The sequence below is a fragment of the Cryphonectria parasitica genome, assembly GCF_011745365.1.
Source record: "Cryphonectria parasitica EP155 unplaced genomic scaffold M406scaffold_1, whole genome shotgun sequence".
NCBI classification, from domain to species: Eukaryota; Fungi; Ascomycota; class Sordariomycetes; order Diaporthales; family Cryphonectriaceae; genus Cryphonectria; species Cryphonectria parasitica.
The window spans coordinates 2419635-2437123 of NW_024468909.1; the positions used below are offsets into that span (position 1 = coordinate 2419635).

Here is a 17489-nt window from a genome sequence, read left to right on the forward strand (position 1 = left end):
TCAGATCCGCCCTGCACAATTCCACAAGTGTCTGGTCCAGTGTTTTCGGAAAACAACTATGATTCAGAGACAGACGATCTATCCCGCTGTATTAACTTGAAAGAATTATTCTTGACAAACCCTCTCAGAGAGCCTATTTTTGTTGTACGTAAGTCAGCAAGGGTTAGGGTTTAGGAAGGGAGGTCTAGGTGAGCTAGGGGTACTCGACGGGTACGTACTGCTTGGGTAGTTTGGTAGCACATCCGGCCCACCTGCAGCCTCCCCGCGACCGGACGGACCCCTTGTCTTTGCGTAGTGGTGCCCCGCCAGACCTAGTAGCAGCTCTCCAGACCAGTGATCCAAAATTCGGGCAGCGGTTGTGAGTCAACCAGATCAGCTCTGGGAACTTTTGAAAGGACGCCGACGACAGCGCCCATTCTTACCAAATTGGCCCAACCAGGCATATTATTCGACCAAGACAACCGCCGTTCACCATGCCTACCATCTCTGTCGACAAGTACGACCTCTGGGAGGCCCTTGGTCAGAAGTGAGCTTGCGATTGCACCCAAAGATGACCCCTCCATAGACGCAGGATGGCAGGCTTACACATGACATCCATAGATACACCAAGGAGGAGTTCGAGGATCTATGTTTCGACTTTGGAATTGAACTCGATGAGGACACCGAGGAGGACGAGCGTCCTGCTGGCGTGCCTCCGGAGCTCAAGATCGGTTAGTCTTGCCCGGCAGAAATTGTTCCTGGGAAGACCAACAAACTCCTGACGACTACCACTCTAGAAATACCGGCCAACCGATACGATATGTTATGCTTCGAGGGCATTCAGCTGATGCTCAACATTTTCCGTTCAAAGACCCCCGTGCCCAACTGGCGCCTTGTCGAGCCTGCGAGCGGAAAGCGCGAGACCTTGACGATCACCGAGAGTACCACAAAGGTCCGCCCGTATGCTGCTGGTGCCATCTTGAGGAATATCAAGTTCACCGAAAAGAGCTATGAGTCCTTCATCGGCCTGCAGGACAAGTTGCACATGAACCTGGCACGCCAGAGGACACTCGTTGCCATCGGAACGCACGACCTCGACACAATCCAGGGTCCCTTCAAGTACGACGCGCTTTCGCCAGATGAGATCAAGTTCATTCCCCTGAACCAGAAGAAGGAGATGACGGGGCGGGAGATGATGACATTCTACGAAAAGGACAGGCATCTGGGGAAGTACCTACACATCATCAAAGATGCTCCCGTCTACCCAGTTATGCTCGATGCCAACAACGTTGTCCTGTCCATGCCACCAATCATCAACGGCGAGCACTCCAAGATCACGCTCAACACCAAGAACGTGTTCATCGACCTCACCGCAACAGACGAGACCAAGCTGGAGATTGTCACCAACATGATGGTGGCCATGTTCTCCATGCACTGCGCAGAACCCTTCACAATCGAGCCGGTTGAGGTCATCTCAAAACACAACGATCGGACCAGGACTTGCCCCAACTTGACTCCCAGAGTCATCGAGACCGAGATTGACTATCTTAACAACTGCACTGGTCTCAATGAGACCCCCGAGCGGATTTGCGAACTGCTCACAAAGATGGCCTACGCGGCTAAGCCATCGAATAAGGACAAGAATGTGATCGAAGTGTCCATCCCTCCGACAAGGGCGGACGTCCTCCACCAGTGCGACATCATGGAGGATTTGGCTATTTGCTACGGTTACAACAATCTTCCAAGATCTTCCCCAAATAAGTCTGCAACTATCGGGGCACCAACAAAGATCCAAAAGCTCAGTGACATAGTACGGAATGAGGCTGCCTACGCCGGTTGGACTGAGGTCCTCCCTCTGATCCTCTGCTCCTTTGACGAGAATTACACTCATCTGAACAGAAAAGATGAGTAAGTATATGCTCCTTCGATTCTCAGAGCTGAGGTGGACTGCGCAGCTGACATGGGGTTAAAAGTGGCAAAGCGATACGGCTTGCAAACCCGAAGACCGCCGAATACCAGGTCGTCCGCACCTCATTACTGCCGTGAGTGAAGCAGACGCCCGCCCCTCCTTTTTTTTTTTTTTTTTTTTTTTGCCCTGTACATATCGCTTATGTTGGCTACAGTGGTCTTCTCAAGACGATCCGTGAGAACAAGAGCAAGGCTCTGCCAATCAAGATCTTCGAGTGCTCGGATGTTGCGTAAGTAGACACCGACTGACTAGATATGAATGAGATGTGTGCTCATTTACTTCATAGCTTCAAGGACGAGGCCGAGGAGCGGAAGGCCCGTAACCAAAGAAACTTCGCAGCCTGCTTCTGCGGCAAGTCGTCAGGTTTCGAGATGGTCCATGGTCTTCTCGACCGCGTGCTGCTCATGCTGAGAACTGCCTTCCTAACACACGAGGAGGGACTCGAGGGCAAGAGCATCGACTACAAGGTGACCGAGAACCCTTCCAAGCCAGACGGATACTGGATCGAGGAAATCGATGAGCCTATTTGGTTCCATGGGCACGCGGCTGCCATCTACCTTCGTCTTGGTGGCAAGACGGAGCAAGTCGGTCAATTTGGCATTCTGCATCCATCGGTATTGGAGGCTTTCGATATACGGTAAGTAATCCGCCGTCAACGTCATAATACTGCGTGAAAGTCTTGTCTGACAAATTGCAGATACCCAGTCTCGGCGCTCGAAGTCAACATGGAGGCCTTCCTGTAGATATACGCATGGCTTCCTATCCCGGGACTTCCTTCGATGGAATGAGAAAAGTATTTGCTTGCCATAGAGAAGATAACCATGAGTCAAAATAGAGAGAGATTTTGCAGGCCAACTTTTGCAATTGAGAGCTTCATTGGACTAACATGTGGGCATGATAGAACGGTTCGAATTCCTTTACAAGGTTAGAGACAGGTCGCATGGCACTTTTTCTCTACCGATCCAATGCACTGCAGGCTAATGCTCCAACCCAATCTTGTTGGATGACGAACCAAAAGACCAGGCGATCTGCCTTGACCGGTGTGCAGCACTTTCAGAGTTGTGAGCGTCAGGACTCTGGGCCTCTTTCCCTGGAGAAAGGATACGAGAGGCACCATGTCTTTGACTTGCTATGCCATGGATACCCAAGATTATCATGTTGCCTACCTCGGGCCAGATCTGGTTCAAACCTTCCCACAGCTATGAGGAACTCACCTCGGGCAGGAGATGGCCGACAAGGGCTTTTGAGTCAAAGAATAGGGGGCACAAAATATTGAACCCTCCCAGGTGTTGTGGGATACCAACAGGAAGGCACCACCCTTGAAGAAGCTATAGATGTTCCTGGGTCAATGGATCACAAGCCCGGCAACAACTGCACAATTCTCTTGCTTCAATCACAACAGTCTATGGTCCAGCACATCTTATTCTGTTGCATCGGTATCAAGGACATATCTGCTTCACTTGTCTGAACTTTTTGCCAACGCCTGATATCTTTCTCGTCGCAGAACCTGTAGTCATGCTTACCCTGTTTTAGCTCCCCCAACTGACGAAGTTCTCGTCCTGAGTCACTTCTCGGCTCAACTTGACGATCTTTGCTGCCGAATTTGACTCCTATCGAGATCCCTGTATGCCTGCTTGTTGTTGACTTCCGCCCAGACACGCTCGAGATAGCATCATCTTGAAGTTTTTCTGGGCCACATCACCATTTAAGTCAAGAAGGCTGCTCTTCTTCCTCCTCCTCCTGCTTCTTGGAAATCAACAAAACAGCTCATCCTATCCAGCTGGCACCCTCCCACTCTTTTCCCTTTCGAAATCTCACATTCGAGGGTGGTCGGGCTTCCTTCATAGGCTGAGCAAGCAGCACATCGCGAATTGCGCACTACCACCAGGTCAGTCAAGGGTATCTCCCACCCGCCTCCACACGTCCTCCCCTTCCAGGGCTCTCATTCTGCCTTAGAATACTTCCCTCAGAGGACCTCTTCTGAGATTTCAAAAATCAGAAGAGGACGTTTACAACGCATTCTTCCTGTCTTGCTGTCCAACGTATCGCTCAACTAACAACAACGCAGCCGCCGAGATGGACCTCGCGGACTTTCCGAATCTAGATCCATCTGGAGGAACTTGTGATGTTGGTGGCGGTGGAGTTGTCGACCTCACCGACCTCGCCTCTTCTCAAGACTCCTCTGTCGAAGTGGCCGTTGAAGAAGAGGCCGTCCCGAGTCTGTCGTCCGACGTGAGCCCCAGCGTGGCAGAGCCGAGCGACGACCTGCCTAACCCGAACGACGTGGACGACGCTGACGACGATGATGATTCACTGACGTTGAGTGCAATTTTGGCTCAATGTAAGAGCCATAAGCACGAGCCTAGTAACCACACTGTACCTAAACCTGAAGCCCTCAGTCGCCGTACACCCCCTACACCCGAGGCCTTCCAATCCTTCCTTGGATGTCGTCTGAAGGAGGGCGCCAAGTTCTTCACCATCCATCGGTCTCCGTCGGTGCGAGCTACGCCAGGCCAGCCTCATGTCGCTCTTCGAGACAACAAGCGGGTCGAGAATGAACAAGAGTCCTCCTCCAAAAAGCGTAGAGCTTCGTGGTTTCCGAATGTCAAGCCAGACGGAATCCAGGGCTCAAAGGAAGACAGACGAAAGAAGTGTCGCGTGGACGCAGCAACAGGAGATAAACCCAACGACGAACAGAAGAAGGGCGACAGCGTTGATGACGCAGACTCAACTCCCTCTCAGCCCGGGCAAGAAGGTGGCCAGGCCAAGATGAAGACGACCCCTGGAACTATCTCGAGCACACCCAGCAACCAACAGAGAGACACAGTCAAGGCTACTGGGCCGGGTTCCTCCGTCGTCCAGGGGCCCCCCAAAGCTCGTCTGACCGAGTCCATCTTCAAGAAGAACAGTTCAACCCATCATGCAGGGAAACTTCAAGGACTGCGCCGGGCATCCAGCACAGGAACTGTGCCTGTGCAGAAGAACACGACTGCCAAAAGGCCAGCTCTGGAAAAAGTGTCCCCCAGTATTCCTACAGACAACGGCATCCGTCATCAAGCTAGTCCAAAAGGCACTTCTGCTTCTGCATCATCGCGCCCGTCTGTTCTTACGCTCAAAGGCGACCATCAGCCAGACTGCAACAGTACTACTAGTAGTACTGCACGAAGACGACCTGGCGTCCCAAGGGGCCATGCCACCAACAAATATCCGATAGCAGAAGAAAAAGGGGCTCAGCAGGGACCGCAAACCATATCTGTTGGAACCGTTAAGTCCGGATCTCTCACAGGTTATCTGGGCCCTGAGAGGCGACCTAAGGAACGGCCAGTTTACACCGAGCCATCCGACGATAAGTGGAAAAGAATCACCAGTCTTTCGAGGCCAGAGGGTCTCAAGGAGATTCAATGCGGTATGAGAGAGGAGCGGCTGGCGAATCTCCCCGCGGCGCGTGATGGAAAGATTCGTCACGCAGGCCAAAAAGCCTGCCACAGGAGCGATCCCTCTCAGGCCGAGGTCCCACTGCCAAAGGCTCAAGAAGCATGCCCTCCGGTGAAGCCGCAGAAGATCTCACTTTTACAGCAGGCTGCCACTGCTGGTAACGACCACCTTAGACAACAAGCCGAAGCTGGCTTGCCGAGAGCCCAAGAGCCACGGCCCCAGATGCAACGTCCTCCGAAGCAGCGTCCCACTGTGCTTCGCCCTCCAGTGCGGCCGCCAAAGACATCTTCACGACAGGCTGACGTCGCCAGCGACCACACGCGCCCCACACCACGAGCCTCCCCAGCTCCTCCCAGACAAGATGGTCAGCCTTTGCGTGAGCTTGCCAACCAGCCACAGACACGTGAGCTGACAGAGCTGGGTCGCCAGAGGCTTCAAAGACTGGAAGACGCCCACCTAGCGGGACAGGACAGCCTGGTCCAGCCCAAGGCGGCACAGAACAACCTCAACGTCTCGAGTGTCCCCAAGCGTGCGTCTCAAAGACCGTCACGCATCACAGGGGACGAGATCGCGAATGCCGCCAAGGACATGAGGATTCTCCAGAAGCAGTATGCCGAGAAGAAGACCACAGCTCTGACTGATGCGCTGCCGCCGGAATTCAGAAGATCGCAGCCGAGTCATAAGTCGCGCGCAAAGGCCGTACAGAACATTGCTAGCCGCGAGCGGGTCGAGGCGATTACGCAGGAGCGTGTTATCGCCAAAAGAATGCGGGCCATCCGAACAGAAGTGGAACGGGAGTTCAGAGAAAGTAGCAAGACGCACGACTTTAAGGAGCATCTCATCCGTGAGAAGTGCGACCGCTATATGGAGAAAAAGAAATCGCAGATGCTCAAAAAGGCCCAGAGCCAAAACCGGGGCCTTCCTCCTGTTGATTTTCTCGAGGACGGACAAGATGGCGAGGCTGCTGCTGCTGCTGCTGCTGGCTCAACCCAGCGAGGGGTCCCAGCCTCGCAGGCACTCGAGCCGGGCCAGGCCATCGTGACCTACTGTGTGTATCTCAGCCAGCCGATCGACGAGGGTGTGGCCTACGAGGACACCATGATGCGCGCGAGGGCATTTGGCAAGTCTGACTCGGCCAATTATTATGCCAAGCTGCTGCTGGATGACATGTCGGCGCCACCGCGGCAACACTCCAGAAACCAGGCGCGGCGGACGATGTCTTTGCAAACTTGGTACGCGAATGGCCTGCTCTTCGGAATGAAAAAACGAGGAGACGGAAAGTACGTGTATGTCCAGGTACGCAAGGAGAAGACACTGGTGGGCGACATGGACCCAGATGTCCTGCGCAACCAGTGGGTGGACGAGGATGTTCTGGACATCTATCGCAAGCGCTATGATGTCTTTGAGTTTCAGTTCATCCCCAGGTCGGTCATCGAGGCGGAGAAAAGAGATGAGGAGGCGAGGAAGCTCTGGGACCAGCGACAGGAAGACAAGTCTGTCGCTCCTGACGGCAATCGCGAAAGTACAGCCCAGACCGAAGCCATGGACGGCGCTGAGAAGGAGAACGAACCCAGGGGTCTTGAGGGCGACGAGTTACGTTCAGCTCTGAGGGCACTGCCAGCCTGTGGACCTGCGCCTCGTCAGGCGAAGACCCATCCTGAGGAAGGTGAAGATGAACACGATGACTTGTTCTCATCCTATGTGTCTTCGGACGCGGACGCGGACTCCCACATAGACCTCCAAGAATACGACACTGCTGGCTCGGAAAGTCTCAACAACAACAACGACAAAAGGCCTATGGAGTCTCAGAATGATAAGACGAGCCGTGGACCAACTCCCTTCTCCGCAGGCACCGACGACGACCCCAGGAACCCATACGCCAGCTGCAAGCTCGTGACAAAGATATACGGCTCCTTCACGGACCTGCACACGGCCAACCAGCGCGCGCTTGCTGTGGCGAGGATCGCATGGAAGCCCACAGGTTGTGATCTGAACGCCTTGGATCATTGGAAGGAGAACATGTTACCCAGTCTGGCGGAGCAGATGAAGGAGCTGGACTTGGACAGCGAGTGCGCCGAGATTGAATGTCCTCCGAAGCCGTTCCATGGCCCCAATTCTCGTCGGGCGTGGCCCTTTGTCCATGCTCGGGTGTGCGTCGTCGAGATCGAGATCGAGGGCCCCATGGATACCGAGATAGACTTTGCCATGGACATGACAGAGGCGCACACCTCTCGAGGTGTCCAAACCATTCTTTCCAAGGCTACAGCTGCGGCGGGTAAGACTGGTGAGGCTCAGGTGGTCGATTCGGACAACGAAGAGGACATAGACGACGGACTTACCCTTCCCTTGACCGATAACAACGTCGATGTCAGCGAGGAGGAGTGATGTGATTTTTTCGGGATGTGTTGGCGGCGTGACTGAGATTTAAGAGCGCGGCGTGGTGTTTACGCATGCGAACCATTCCAACCTCTCTTGTGATACTCGGAAAAAGACCTTGTGGCGGACTTGACGCTGATTTGGACAATCTCAAGCGTTTGACTGTGGGAGCGGATCTGAACTGGGTAATCACAGCACGTCTTGGATGTGCGCGAGAGAGAGGAAAGAGAGACAAAAGAGAGGATCTGCTTGGGCCATACCGCCCCCCGGGGGGGAGGGTTGAGGCGACACGCGCGATTCTCTTCAGACACAGCTTCATTCTAACCAACAACCCTTGTGCGCGAATCCCTTCCATTCATACATCAACCTACAGGACGCAAATATTGTTCGATGACGTAGTAGTAGTTCGCAAATGTTTTGCGATGATGGTTGGATTCAGCCTCGGGTTCGGTACATAGTTAAATTATACAGCCGTAGTGCGAATCCACCCAGTTACACAAATCTTTCATCTCCGCACACAAGAATGGGTACGGTCAGCCCTATCTTCAGATGTTTTCAGAGTTCTTCTACAATGAAAGACCTTGTGAGTATTCCAGGTCTCTTTTCTTACCAACATCGATGAATTGGGAAATAAGCTATACGGTCATCACATGAAATGTTGCTCTGCCTAAGATTACCATATGAGTAAGAGGTCACATCACCCTGGTGGTGGTGGGTTCTGTCTCGATCGCACGGGGTGTTGCAATCATTGAAATCGACTGTGGTATCTCTTTCCTTGAATGTACTTGGAGTTGACGCTCGTCAGCCCCACGCCTTGCTCGGGGGTGTACAATAGACGGGATGCCATACTGAATGTGGAATCCAATCATCCTCCAGCTGACGACAGAGATGACAGGAGTCAGTATCTTCGGAGAGAACTCAAGAGCACAGTTCCTTTCTTCACACAAGTGAACGGCGATTGGGTCTTACCTGCCATGCGGTCTTACGCCAATGCTAATATAATCCTAAAAGTAGCCTCGTCGTATTGGACCTTGAATTCTCTCTCCCCACAATTGCAGCAGCTCCAGTATCATCAGAGCCTTACTCCGGATCAGGCGCATACACCTCCTCGTCCGTCGTGGCTTTGGCCTGCTCCGCCAGCTGCTTCCACTGGGCCTCACCTTCCTCGGTCGTGGCGTCGATGATCTCCTGCTCGAGCGACAGGATGCCGGCGGCGTCCAACTTACCCACCATGTCCTCGGCCTCGTCCACCTTCATCCTCCCCAGCACGGTGTTCACCTCGTCCAGACTGCCAGTCGCCAGCGCCTTCTTCATGTCGGGGCTGAAGTCCTCGAAGATTTTTCTGGCCTCTTGTATCTCGGGGTCCTGGCTGTCGGCTGGCGGCACCCGGATGTTAATCACCGTACCCGGCTCCACGGCGTGCAGCTGGATCTGCTCGACGCCCTGGCCCTCGGCGGCGCCGGCAGCGCGCTGCTTGTTGATCTCGGCGGCGCGCTCCTTGATTTTCTGGTAGGTGTCCTGGACGTCCTTGAAGAAAATATCCTGCGCCTGGTGGCCCTTGGTCATGATGCGCTTGAAGAATAGCGCGACGCCGTCCCGTCCCAGGGCGCGGCAGTACTGCAGCAGCAGGGCCTGGTGGACGCACTGCCGTGCCAAGTCGTCCTTGTTGTCGAGCTGGGCGTCGAAGGCCATGATGAGCAGGCCGTCCGTCTCCTTCTCCGTCAGGATCTGCGGATTCTTGCTGAGGAAGGCCATGGAGGACGTGTAGTCGCCGTTCTTGATACTGGCAAACTGCTTCGCGGCGGGCGAGGCATCGACGTGCTCATCGTCATCGTCATCATTGTCGTCACCTTCTCCCCCCGCTGCTGCTGGTGCGCCTTTGGACGACGAGGTCCCTGCTGCTGCGGAGGGTGCAGCGTAGTTGGGGTTCAGCAGCTCCAGCTTGGTGTTGTCCTTCTGCCCGGGCGCCGACTTGTTGACATGCGAGCTGTCAAAGCCCGTATGGATGCTCTCGCTCGTGATCTTGCGCCCTTCTTCCTTCTCCAGCTCGCCTAGCTTCTTCACCAGTTCCCCCTGCAGCTTTGTGACCTTGTCGAGGTGCTCCCCGATCTCCGCTACCATAGCCTCGTACCGGCCCTCCTGCTTGACCTTCTTCTCCTCCATCGCGGTGTTCACCTGGTCCAGTAAGGTCGCCATCATCTTGCTGTACGTCGGCATCGTCTCGCCCCCCTCAGGCCGCGGCAGGCCCTCGGGGCGCGGCGGAGGCTGGTCGTCCTCGGGTTTCAGGCCCGCCGCGCTCTCCATGACGGCGGCGAAGGCAATCTCTCCGGGATTCCTGCTCTTGCTCTCGACATCTGAGGCGTGGGACTTGAGTGCGTTGAGCAGGCTAGTGATGCGTTGGATCAGCGCATCGTTGATCTGGCGCTCGTACTTGAACTGGACGATCTGCAGCCGCCGGTGCTCGCGCTCCTGGTGAATCTGCGCTTGCTTGGCGCGGATGAAGGATCGCTTGTCGACGTTGGGGTGGACTTCGACATCGGAGTCGTCTGAGAGCTCGAGCGCATCCTGTCGGAGGCGAGGTTTAGTGTCAGCTGTGACTTGTTTGCTTGCTTGCTTCGCAGCGATGATGCTGGATTGCCATGACTTACCCACTTGCTATAGTCCACAGGCATCGTGACTACCTTTTCTTCTCTTTTTCTCTGTCCCTTTGGGAATGACTTCTAGGTCAATCTATGTGAAGATTCTTCCAGCAAAGACGGTTCGAGGGGAAAGAGATTGGGTGGTGTGAGAAAGGGTGATGGATGAACACAACCTCGCTGTGTGGCTAAAGTTGCAGTTATAATGTCATCAATTGTCCGTGTGCCACTTCCGAAGCTTCTGGAGGGGTAGTTCTGGTGGGGCCCGTCCCACTGGAAACAAGCTTAAGCTTACCACATTCAGGCCCTTCCAACCCCCTCCCCCCCCTCTCTCTTGCCCCCCTTTCCTCCTCTACAGTGGCGCCTTAAAGCAGGAAAGTATCAGACAACAAGTACTTGTTTACTTTTCGCAAGAAGCCGAGACAAACCATGAACGAGAGAATATAACAAGTATGTGGCCTCGGCCTAGATAAATGCCTCTTGTATGCTTCAGAAAGCAGAATTTGTACAGCAGCTTTTGAATTTCATTTACCACCCTCCATATAGCTTCAGTCCCGCAAACAAACATATGGTTGCCCCGAAAAGACTCCTTTTCATCACCCCATTCATTGCTGTACAAAAGTCAATACATGATGATACAAAGAACCATTTCAAACGCCTTGCTCATCAGCCCTAGAGAATTAGTATGAAAAAAGAGCCCTCAAGATCAATCAATTCCTGCTAAACCGCTCTTCCAAAGTCCTATCATACCGGCGCCCTAACCCCCGCCATCCGACTGCCTCAAGATACCACCGTTGCCAACTCCATCTGCATATGATTGCTGCCTCCTATTTCCCTGACCAAAAAAAAAAAAAAACTCCCGGAACCAGTTTTTGGTATCTTTCTCTTCTCTTCTCTTCCTTCTTCTTGACCACACCTTGCAAGTGGTAGTAACGATATTCAAAGAAGAAAAGAAAAAACATCTGCCTTATTGCATAGTCTTCAAGAATCCATCGAGGTCAAAACTCTCCTCGTACTGTTTGTTATCCCAAAGCTCACCGAGGTCCTCCAGCCAGGCCGCCTTTTTGCCGGGCTGCCGTACATCTCCCGTCTCCACATCCACCATGTCCTCCTCACGACCCTCGAAGCCGCTGCCACTTGGACCGCCCTTCTCGGGCTTCTCTTGGATCAGACCTGGTCCTGCATCACCGATATTGAAGAGGTCAAGAATCTGGTCCGTATCCATGGTAGCCAGGCCCGCATTCTGCTGGTTGACCACCGTGGAGGCGACATCAATCTTGAAGCGCTGGAGATTGAGAATCTTCTCTTCCAGTGTTCCACGAGTGACAAGCCGGTAAACATTGACAACCTTCTTTTGACCGATACGATGCGCGCGATCCATAGCCTGCAGGTCCTTCTGTGGGTTCCAGTCATGCTCGACAAAAATGACTGTGTCTGCACCCGTCAGATTCAGCCCGAGACCACCGACACTTGTTGTGAGCAGCAGACAATCGTATGATGGATCGCTGTTGAACTTATTGACAAGATCCTGCCGCTTGTTGGCCTCGACCGAGCCGTCCATCCGCAGGTAGGTGACAGAGGGGAGCATGGTCTTCAAGACCGTGTTCTGTACCATATCGAGCATCTCTTTCATCTGGCAGAAAATGAGGGCACGGTGAGGCTTGATGGGCTGGTAGAGCGGGTCGTTGGTATCTGGACCCTCGGTGCCGATACCGCAGTCGACAAGCAGATCTCGGAGAGCTGTCAGCTTGGGGGCGTGGACCGCGTCTTCGAGGCTGGTATTGCTCTTTGCAAGGATGCGCTGCGTGTCGTCGTACTTAGGATGACCCGGCTTGAGCACCATGGCGGGAGAGTTACACAGTTTTCGCATGTACTGCAACGCTTGGAAGATGTGTTGCTTGGCGTCCTTGTCGTCCCGACCAGCCTCCTCAGCGAGCTTTTTGGACTCCTTCTTGCTGAAGTCCTCGAAGAGCTTCCGTTGCAGATCGCTTAGGTCGCAGTAGTAGTTCTGCAAGATCTTGGGTGGGAGGTCGTTGAGCACCTCCTCCTTCAGGCGACGCAGCAAGAAAGGCAACACCTGCTTGTGCAGCGCCTCGATAGCGAGTGCGCCTGCTTCCTGCTCTTTTGATGAGGCCTTGCTGAAGCGCGACGCGGAGATAGGCTTGACGAAACGATCCGCAAACATCTTCTCCGCGCCCAGGAAACCTGGCATGAGGAAATCAAAGAGAGACCACAGCTCTAACACGTTGTTCTGGATTGGTGTGCCGGTGAGGATGAGCCGGTGGTTGCTGGCCAGCTGCTTGACCGCCATGCTGATCTTGGCCTTGGCATTCTTGATCAGATGGCCCTCGTCGAGCACCACGTAATTCCAATTGTACTTGCTCAAGACGTCAATGTCATTACGGCAAACATCGTAGGACGTGACCACGATATCTGGCTTGTCGAGCCTGTCCTTCATTGCCTTTCGCTCGGGGGGCGGTCCAACGTAGGCCATGACGCTGAGGAACGGGCTGTATGTTTTGATTTCCTGCTGCCAGTGACCTGACAGAGTCGGAGGGCAGACAATCAACGATGGAAGGCGCCTCATGTCTGGATTGCTTGTCTTTGAGAACTCTTCGGCACGTTCGTGGTGATCGCTGGCAACAATACACAGAGTTTGCAGTGTCTTTCCGAGACCCATGTCGTCACAGAGAATGCCGTGTAGATGGTACTTCCTGAGAAAATTAAGCCAGTTGACACCGTCTTGCTGGTAGGAACGAAGCTCAGCCTTGATGGCAACAGGGAGCTGGAAGGGCTCAACCTTCTTGGGATCCAGCAGCTGAGCAATGAAGGTTCTCTCGCGGTCTCTACCCTTCAGCAGCTCCTGAGATAGACCTGGCGGATCTGGTATGCCGGCCTCAAGAGGCACAAGCTTGACCAGCGTCGCGAATGAAGTAGTTGCGATGCGCCGTACATCGTCGTTCGAGTCGCTCATGCGGCCCAGGACGGGCACGATGAGGAAAACGACATAGGGAAGAATGGAATCTCCCATGACGGCGATCAAATGGTAAATAGTCTCAATAGCACCCTGTCGGAAATGGAGGTCGAGAGGGTTGTTAATAGATGGAAGAACCTTCTCTACTAACGCTGTCATGCCCTCCACCGTTATGACGCTGCACACAGTTGCCAGGCACTTTGCAGCCATGTACCTGAAGACCGAGAGCTCAGAATGCAGAGCTGTGGCGACCAGGGGAAGTAGTTGCATGATAAATGGATGCAGTGCCACGTCAACTGTGGGTGTCATGGTACGGATAACCGACATGGCATCGACGATCTCCTGTCCAAAGGTTTGTTCAGGATCCCTGGCCTCAGCAGGAAGATCGCCCGAGAAGGCCTTGATGAGTGGTTGCTCCATAGCGCTGCGAATGCTCGGCACCACAGCCAACAGCTCGGGACCATATGTCTTGGCCAGTATCTGCAGTGCCTCCTTTGCACCACGGCGTGTGATGCGTGCGGCCTTTGCCTCACGGGCATACTGCGCGGCATCAGGGCGATCGACACGGTCCTCATCCTTCTGCATTGAAAGAACATCGTCCGTCTTTCCTGCGTTGGGCCCAAACTCGGGCGTCTCGCTTGTCTCCATGCATGAGAACTTGACCAGGTTGGCCACCACTTTGTCAGCGGGACCACGACGACCAGACTCGGTGAAGAGCTGGACCAGTCTTGCAATGGTCGATGACGATCGCGACTGCAGCTCTTGGTTCTCTTCGTTCTTGACGCTCTCCATGATTGCCTTGATCAGTGGGCTGGGCTTCTTCGGTAGAAGCTTGATTGCCACTAGTGCACAGGCTGCTGCGCCCTTGATTTGTACATCGCGGGCATCCTTCTTGACCTTGGCCTCCACAATCATCTCCGCGGTACTGTCTCGGGCCTCGGCGAGTTGTTGGCTCGCGATAAGACGCTGACCGGGAGCCATGACCTTCTTCAGCTTCTCATAGTCCTCATTTACCACCTTCTCCGCGTTGATGATCGAAAATGCTCCTGGTCCTGCTTCGGCCTCGCCTTGGACAACCACAGCCAGTACCGGGAGCTTGCCACTGGAGACCTTGCCGTGGTCGCGGAACAGGTTAATTAATTGCTGGCACTGTGTGCGGACTGCCTTGATATAGCTGACAAGGTCGCGATAGCAGGGTGGCCGTTCACCCTCGACCATCTGCTGCAACAGCGGGCCAAACCGGGAACACTGTTCTGTGCTCTCACAATTCTTGGCATATTCATCTACAATCATGCAAGCGGCCAGCTGGGTGGATGAGAACGCCGAAGAGAGACCACGCTGAATGTTCGCGTCGTACTCCTGCAGGTCTGTCGAAGGTACCCGGGACATGATAATGCCCATAGCTCTAGCGGTGTATATCCGGGATCGCACGGGTGTTTCCATGCCAACCAGGTCGACATCACCTGACATCATGCGTCCATCGAGATCATGAGACTGGGAAGGTATGGCCTCCTCGACCTTGGTGGACTTTCTGCGCCGCTTCGTGGCTCGCTCGCCCCCTTCTGATGGACTAGATCTTCGGGGTGGTGGTGGAGGCGGTGGTGCACCTGCCAGAGGGGCATAGGTGCCACCCGACGGTTTCAGGAACAATGTTGCATTCATAGGTATCGGGTTGCGCTGCACGCCGATGGGATGCAGCGAGAGCTCCATCAACGGGGCGATGTGAGAAGAGAACTCCATTGCCAGCACTGCTGGGCTCTGGGAAAGCGACTTGACGAGAGCAGTCCACAGCTCGAGGGACATCTCGAGCGTCTCCGGGTCGCGTTCCACAAGGAGGTTCTGGAAGATGAGCCTGAGGAGCCTGCCGTCGAGCCAGCCCTGGGATGACTCTGCGTCTAACTTTGCAAATGTCATGAGAGCTTTTAAGACTGCGAGACGGACAGAAGTTATGGTATGACGGAGGAATGGGTACAGTCGAGGGACGAGAACGGTGAATGACCTCTCCTCGTCTTCCTTGGCCGACGTCTTCATCGCGGAGAGAACTTCGGGGAAACCGCAGAGAATGGCGAGAAGGTCCATGATCTTGCCCGTGGAGGCACTCAGATCGTCGCTAAGATCGGCGAGACCCTCCCAGACGATATAGATCAGCTTGTTCAACTCGCCTGGACGCTGCGTGACAAACTCCTTCGCCATGGGGATCAATGTGGCAGCGCTGACTGAACGCACATCGTCATCTCTGTCGCCCAGGCCCTTCATGACAGCACGGATAATGCCATCAATCATGTCGCCGTCTTCCATGAGGAGGTCCTTGCGCACAGCAACAACATATCGGAGTCCCACCATGCCACCATGGCAGATGGGCCAGACATGCTGTTCCAAGGGCAGGTCTTCTTGCATGACCATCCGATAGAGAATGCGATAGATGGCATGCACAGAATTTGCGGGAAAGTGAAACAGGACGGAGCCCAGTGTCTGGCCCACCGTTTCACGGATTGGTGCCACCGATGTGTCTGAGCTGTAATCTGTAAATCTGTCCAGCATCAGAACACAACATAGCCGGCAGGCAACATCATCGAGCCACTTCCGGTTCCGCTCATCGTTCTCGCTGCGTGACCTGCCGCGACATCGACCAGCACCTGCACCATGGACCCTGATGACTTCTCTCAGACCCATGGCTGCACCGTGTCTTGTCTCCCAAGAAGGATCGAAAAGGTCAATCTTGAGGAAATCACAGAGCCGCTCGTAGGGCCACTCGATGCCTTCGACGACAACGTCTGTCTCGAGTTCCGATTTGATCGGTATGATAGGGCCCTTGTACTCGGAAACAACTTTCGAGTCTTCGTCAATGTCAGTGGGCCTGTCAAGGCTGAAGTAATCAGCCATCTTGCCATTCTTCTTGGAGTCGGCATCGGCCATGGGTGTCTCATCCGGAAAACCTTCAGACCCAGCGGTGGTTGCGCGGCGGAGCGAGAGGTCGCCGAAGCCACCCTTGCCCTGGGCAGCTTTCTGAGCTTCGCGCTTCCTCTTCCGCTTCAGAACGTTGAGCTGCCTTGCGCTCATGCCACTCTCCTCTGTCGAGTGGGGCGCAGGTGCCCCATGATGGTTGCCGTTGAAGCCATTCGTGTCGGCTGGTGTGCTGGGGCTGGCACTATCACGAGAGACAGGCAACTCCTCGTCCTCGTATATGCGGCCAAGTAGACCTAGTCGACCGATGAGAGTCTTCTTTTGATGAGCTAGACGGGCCTGTGGATCCAATGCGCCGAGTGCGTAGTCGACGGTGCCACCTCGTAGTAGTTCCCTGCCGTATTTTATTATGTTTGTCACGTTGAGGGTGTCTAGACTCAACGTGTCATCCTCGAGGAGGGTTGGCGCTTCCCTGTCCTCCTTCTTGACGAAGCCATCACCGTCGTCTTCGTCCTGCTTCTTGGGCGCCACGGGCTCCTCATCTGCGTTTGGGTCGTAAGCTTCTGCATTTTCGATGATCTTGCCGATGGCCTTAGCAGCAGTTGACCGGGTCTCCCAGTCCTTGTGTCGCAGATAAGGGACCACTCGAGAGAGGAGGTTGAAGAGCTCCTCTGGTTGATGCTTCTGCCAGTCGGCAAGCTGGTTCACGGCCGTGTCCCGGATGAGACGGGTACTTCCAGTCTCCAGGATACTGAGAAATGTCAGCTTCAGAGCACATCAAATTGGGGTTTATCAATGACGAGATGGAACTTACGTCACAAGGCGGTCGAGTCTTGATGCCATCTTGAACTATATCATGGCGCGAACCAAATAGGCAGTTGAGAAAAGACTAGAAGCTACTGGCAACGCGACAAGGCTGACGGAGCCATCAAATCCACTTTTTCCGGTGTTTCAGAGGCAAGAAGCCTAGTTGATGACTGAACCTGGGATACATGGTTAGAAAATACTGCAGAAGACGCGCAATTCAAAGAAATCTCAAGTCAAGGTCCGATAGGTGATGACGCGATTGGTGCTGACTGAATGCATTGCCTGAACATCAAAGCTCGAGAATAGAAATGAAGTGAGATGCTTGAGTGAGAGGCTTACTTGTTGATTAGAGGCTAAAATGGAAGCTGTCCAATCAAACTGTTGCTGTGGGGCGGTGAGGCACCTACTC

At 54.2% G+C, this 17489-nt stretch overlaps 4 protein-coding genes across 4 annotated transcripts; 2 read left to right on the forward strand and 2 right to left on the reverse strand.

Annotated features, from left to right (window-relative positions):
* The first annotated feature begins 375 nt into the window (after positions 1–375).
* M406DRAFT_284644 (uncharacterized protein) lies at positions 376–3363 on the forward strand. Its single transcript, XM_040918580.1, has 7 exons — positions 376–526; positions 601–710; positions 777–1887; positions 1953–2021; positions 2103–2177; positions 2235–2585; positions 2646–3363. Exons 1-7 carry the CDS (start codon positions 474–476, stop codon positions 2689–2691), a joined length of 1815 nt encoding a protein of 604 aa, XP_040781056.1. The 5' UTR covers positions 376–473; the 3' UTR covers positions 2692–3363.
* A 661-nt stretch (positions 3364–4024) lies between these two features.
* Positions 4025–7768, forward strand: M406DRAFT_66536 (uncharacterized protein; the record flags this gene model as incomplete). Its single annotated transcript, XM_040925006.1, has 2 exons — positions 4025–4289; positions 4341–7768. 2 exons carry the CDS (start codon positions 4025–4027, stop codon positions 7766–7768), a joined length of 3693 nt encoding a protein of 1230 aa, XP_040781057.1.
* Positions 7769–8839: 1071 nt separating this feature from the next.
* Positions 8840–10431, reverse strand: M406DRAFT_325565 (uncharacterized protein; the record flags this gene model as incomplete). Its single annotated transcript, XM_040919997.1, has 2 exons — positions 8840–10324; positions 10408–10431. 2 exons carry the CDS (start codon positions 10429–10431, stop codon positions 8840–8842), a joined length of 1509 nt encoding a protein of 502 aa, XP_040781058.1.
* Positions 10432–10900: 469 nt separating this feature from the next.
* M406DRAFT_284646 (uncharacterized protein) lies at positions 10901–17116 on the reverse strand (the record flags this gene model as incomplete). The annotated part of the gene is made up of 2 exons (XM_040918581.1): positions 10901–17024; positions 17088–17116. The coding sequence occupies 2 exons, from the start codon at positions 17114–17116 to the stop codon at positions 11363–11365; spliced, it is 5691 nt and encodes a 1896-aa protein (XP_040781059.1). The 3' UTR covers positions 10901–11362.
* Between the last annotated feature and the right edge of the window lie 373 nt (positions 17117–17489).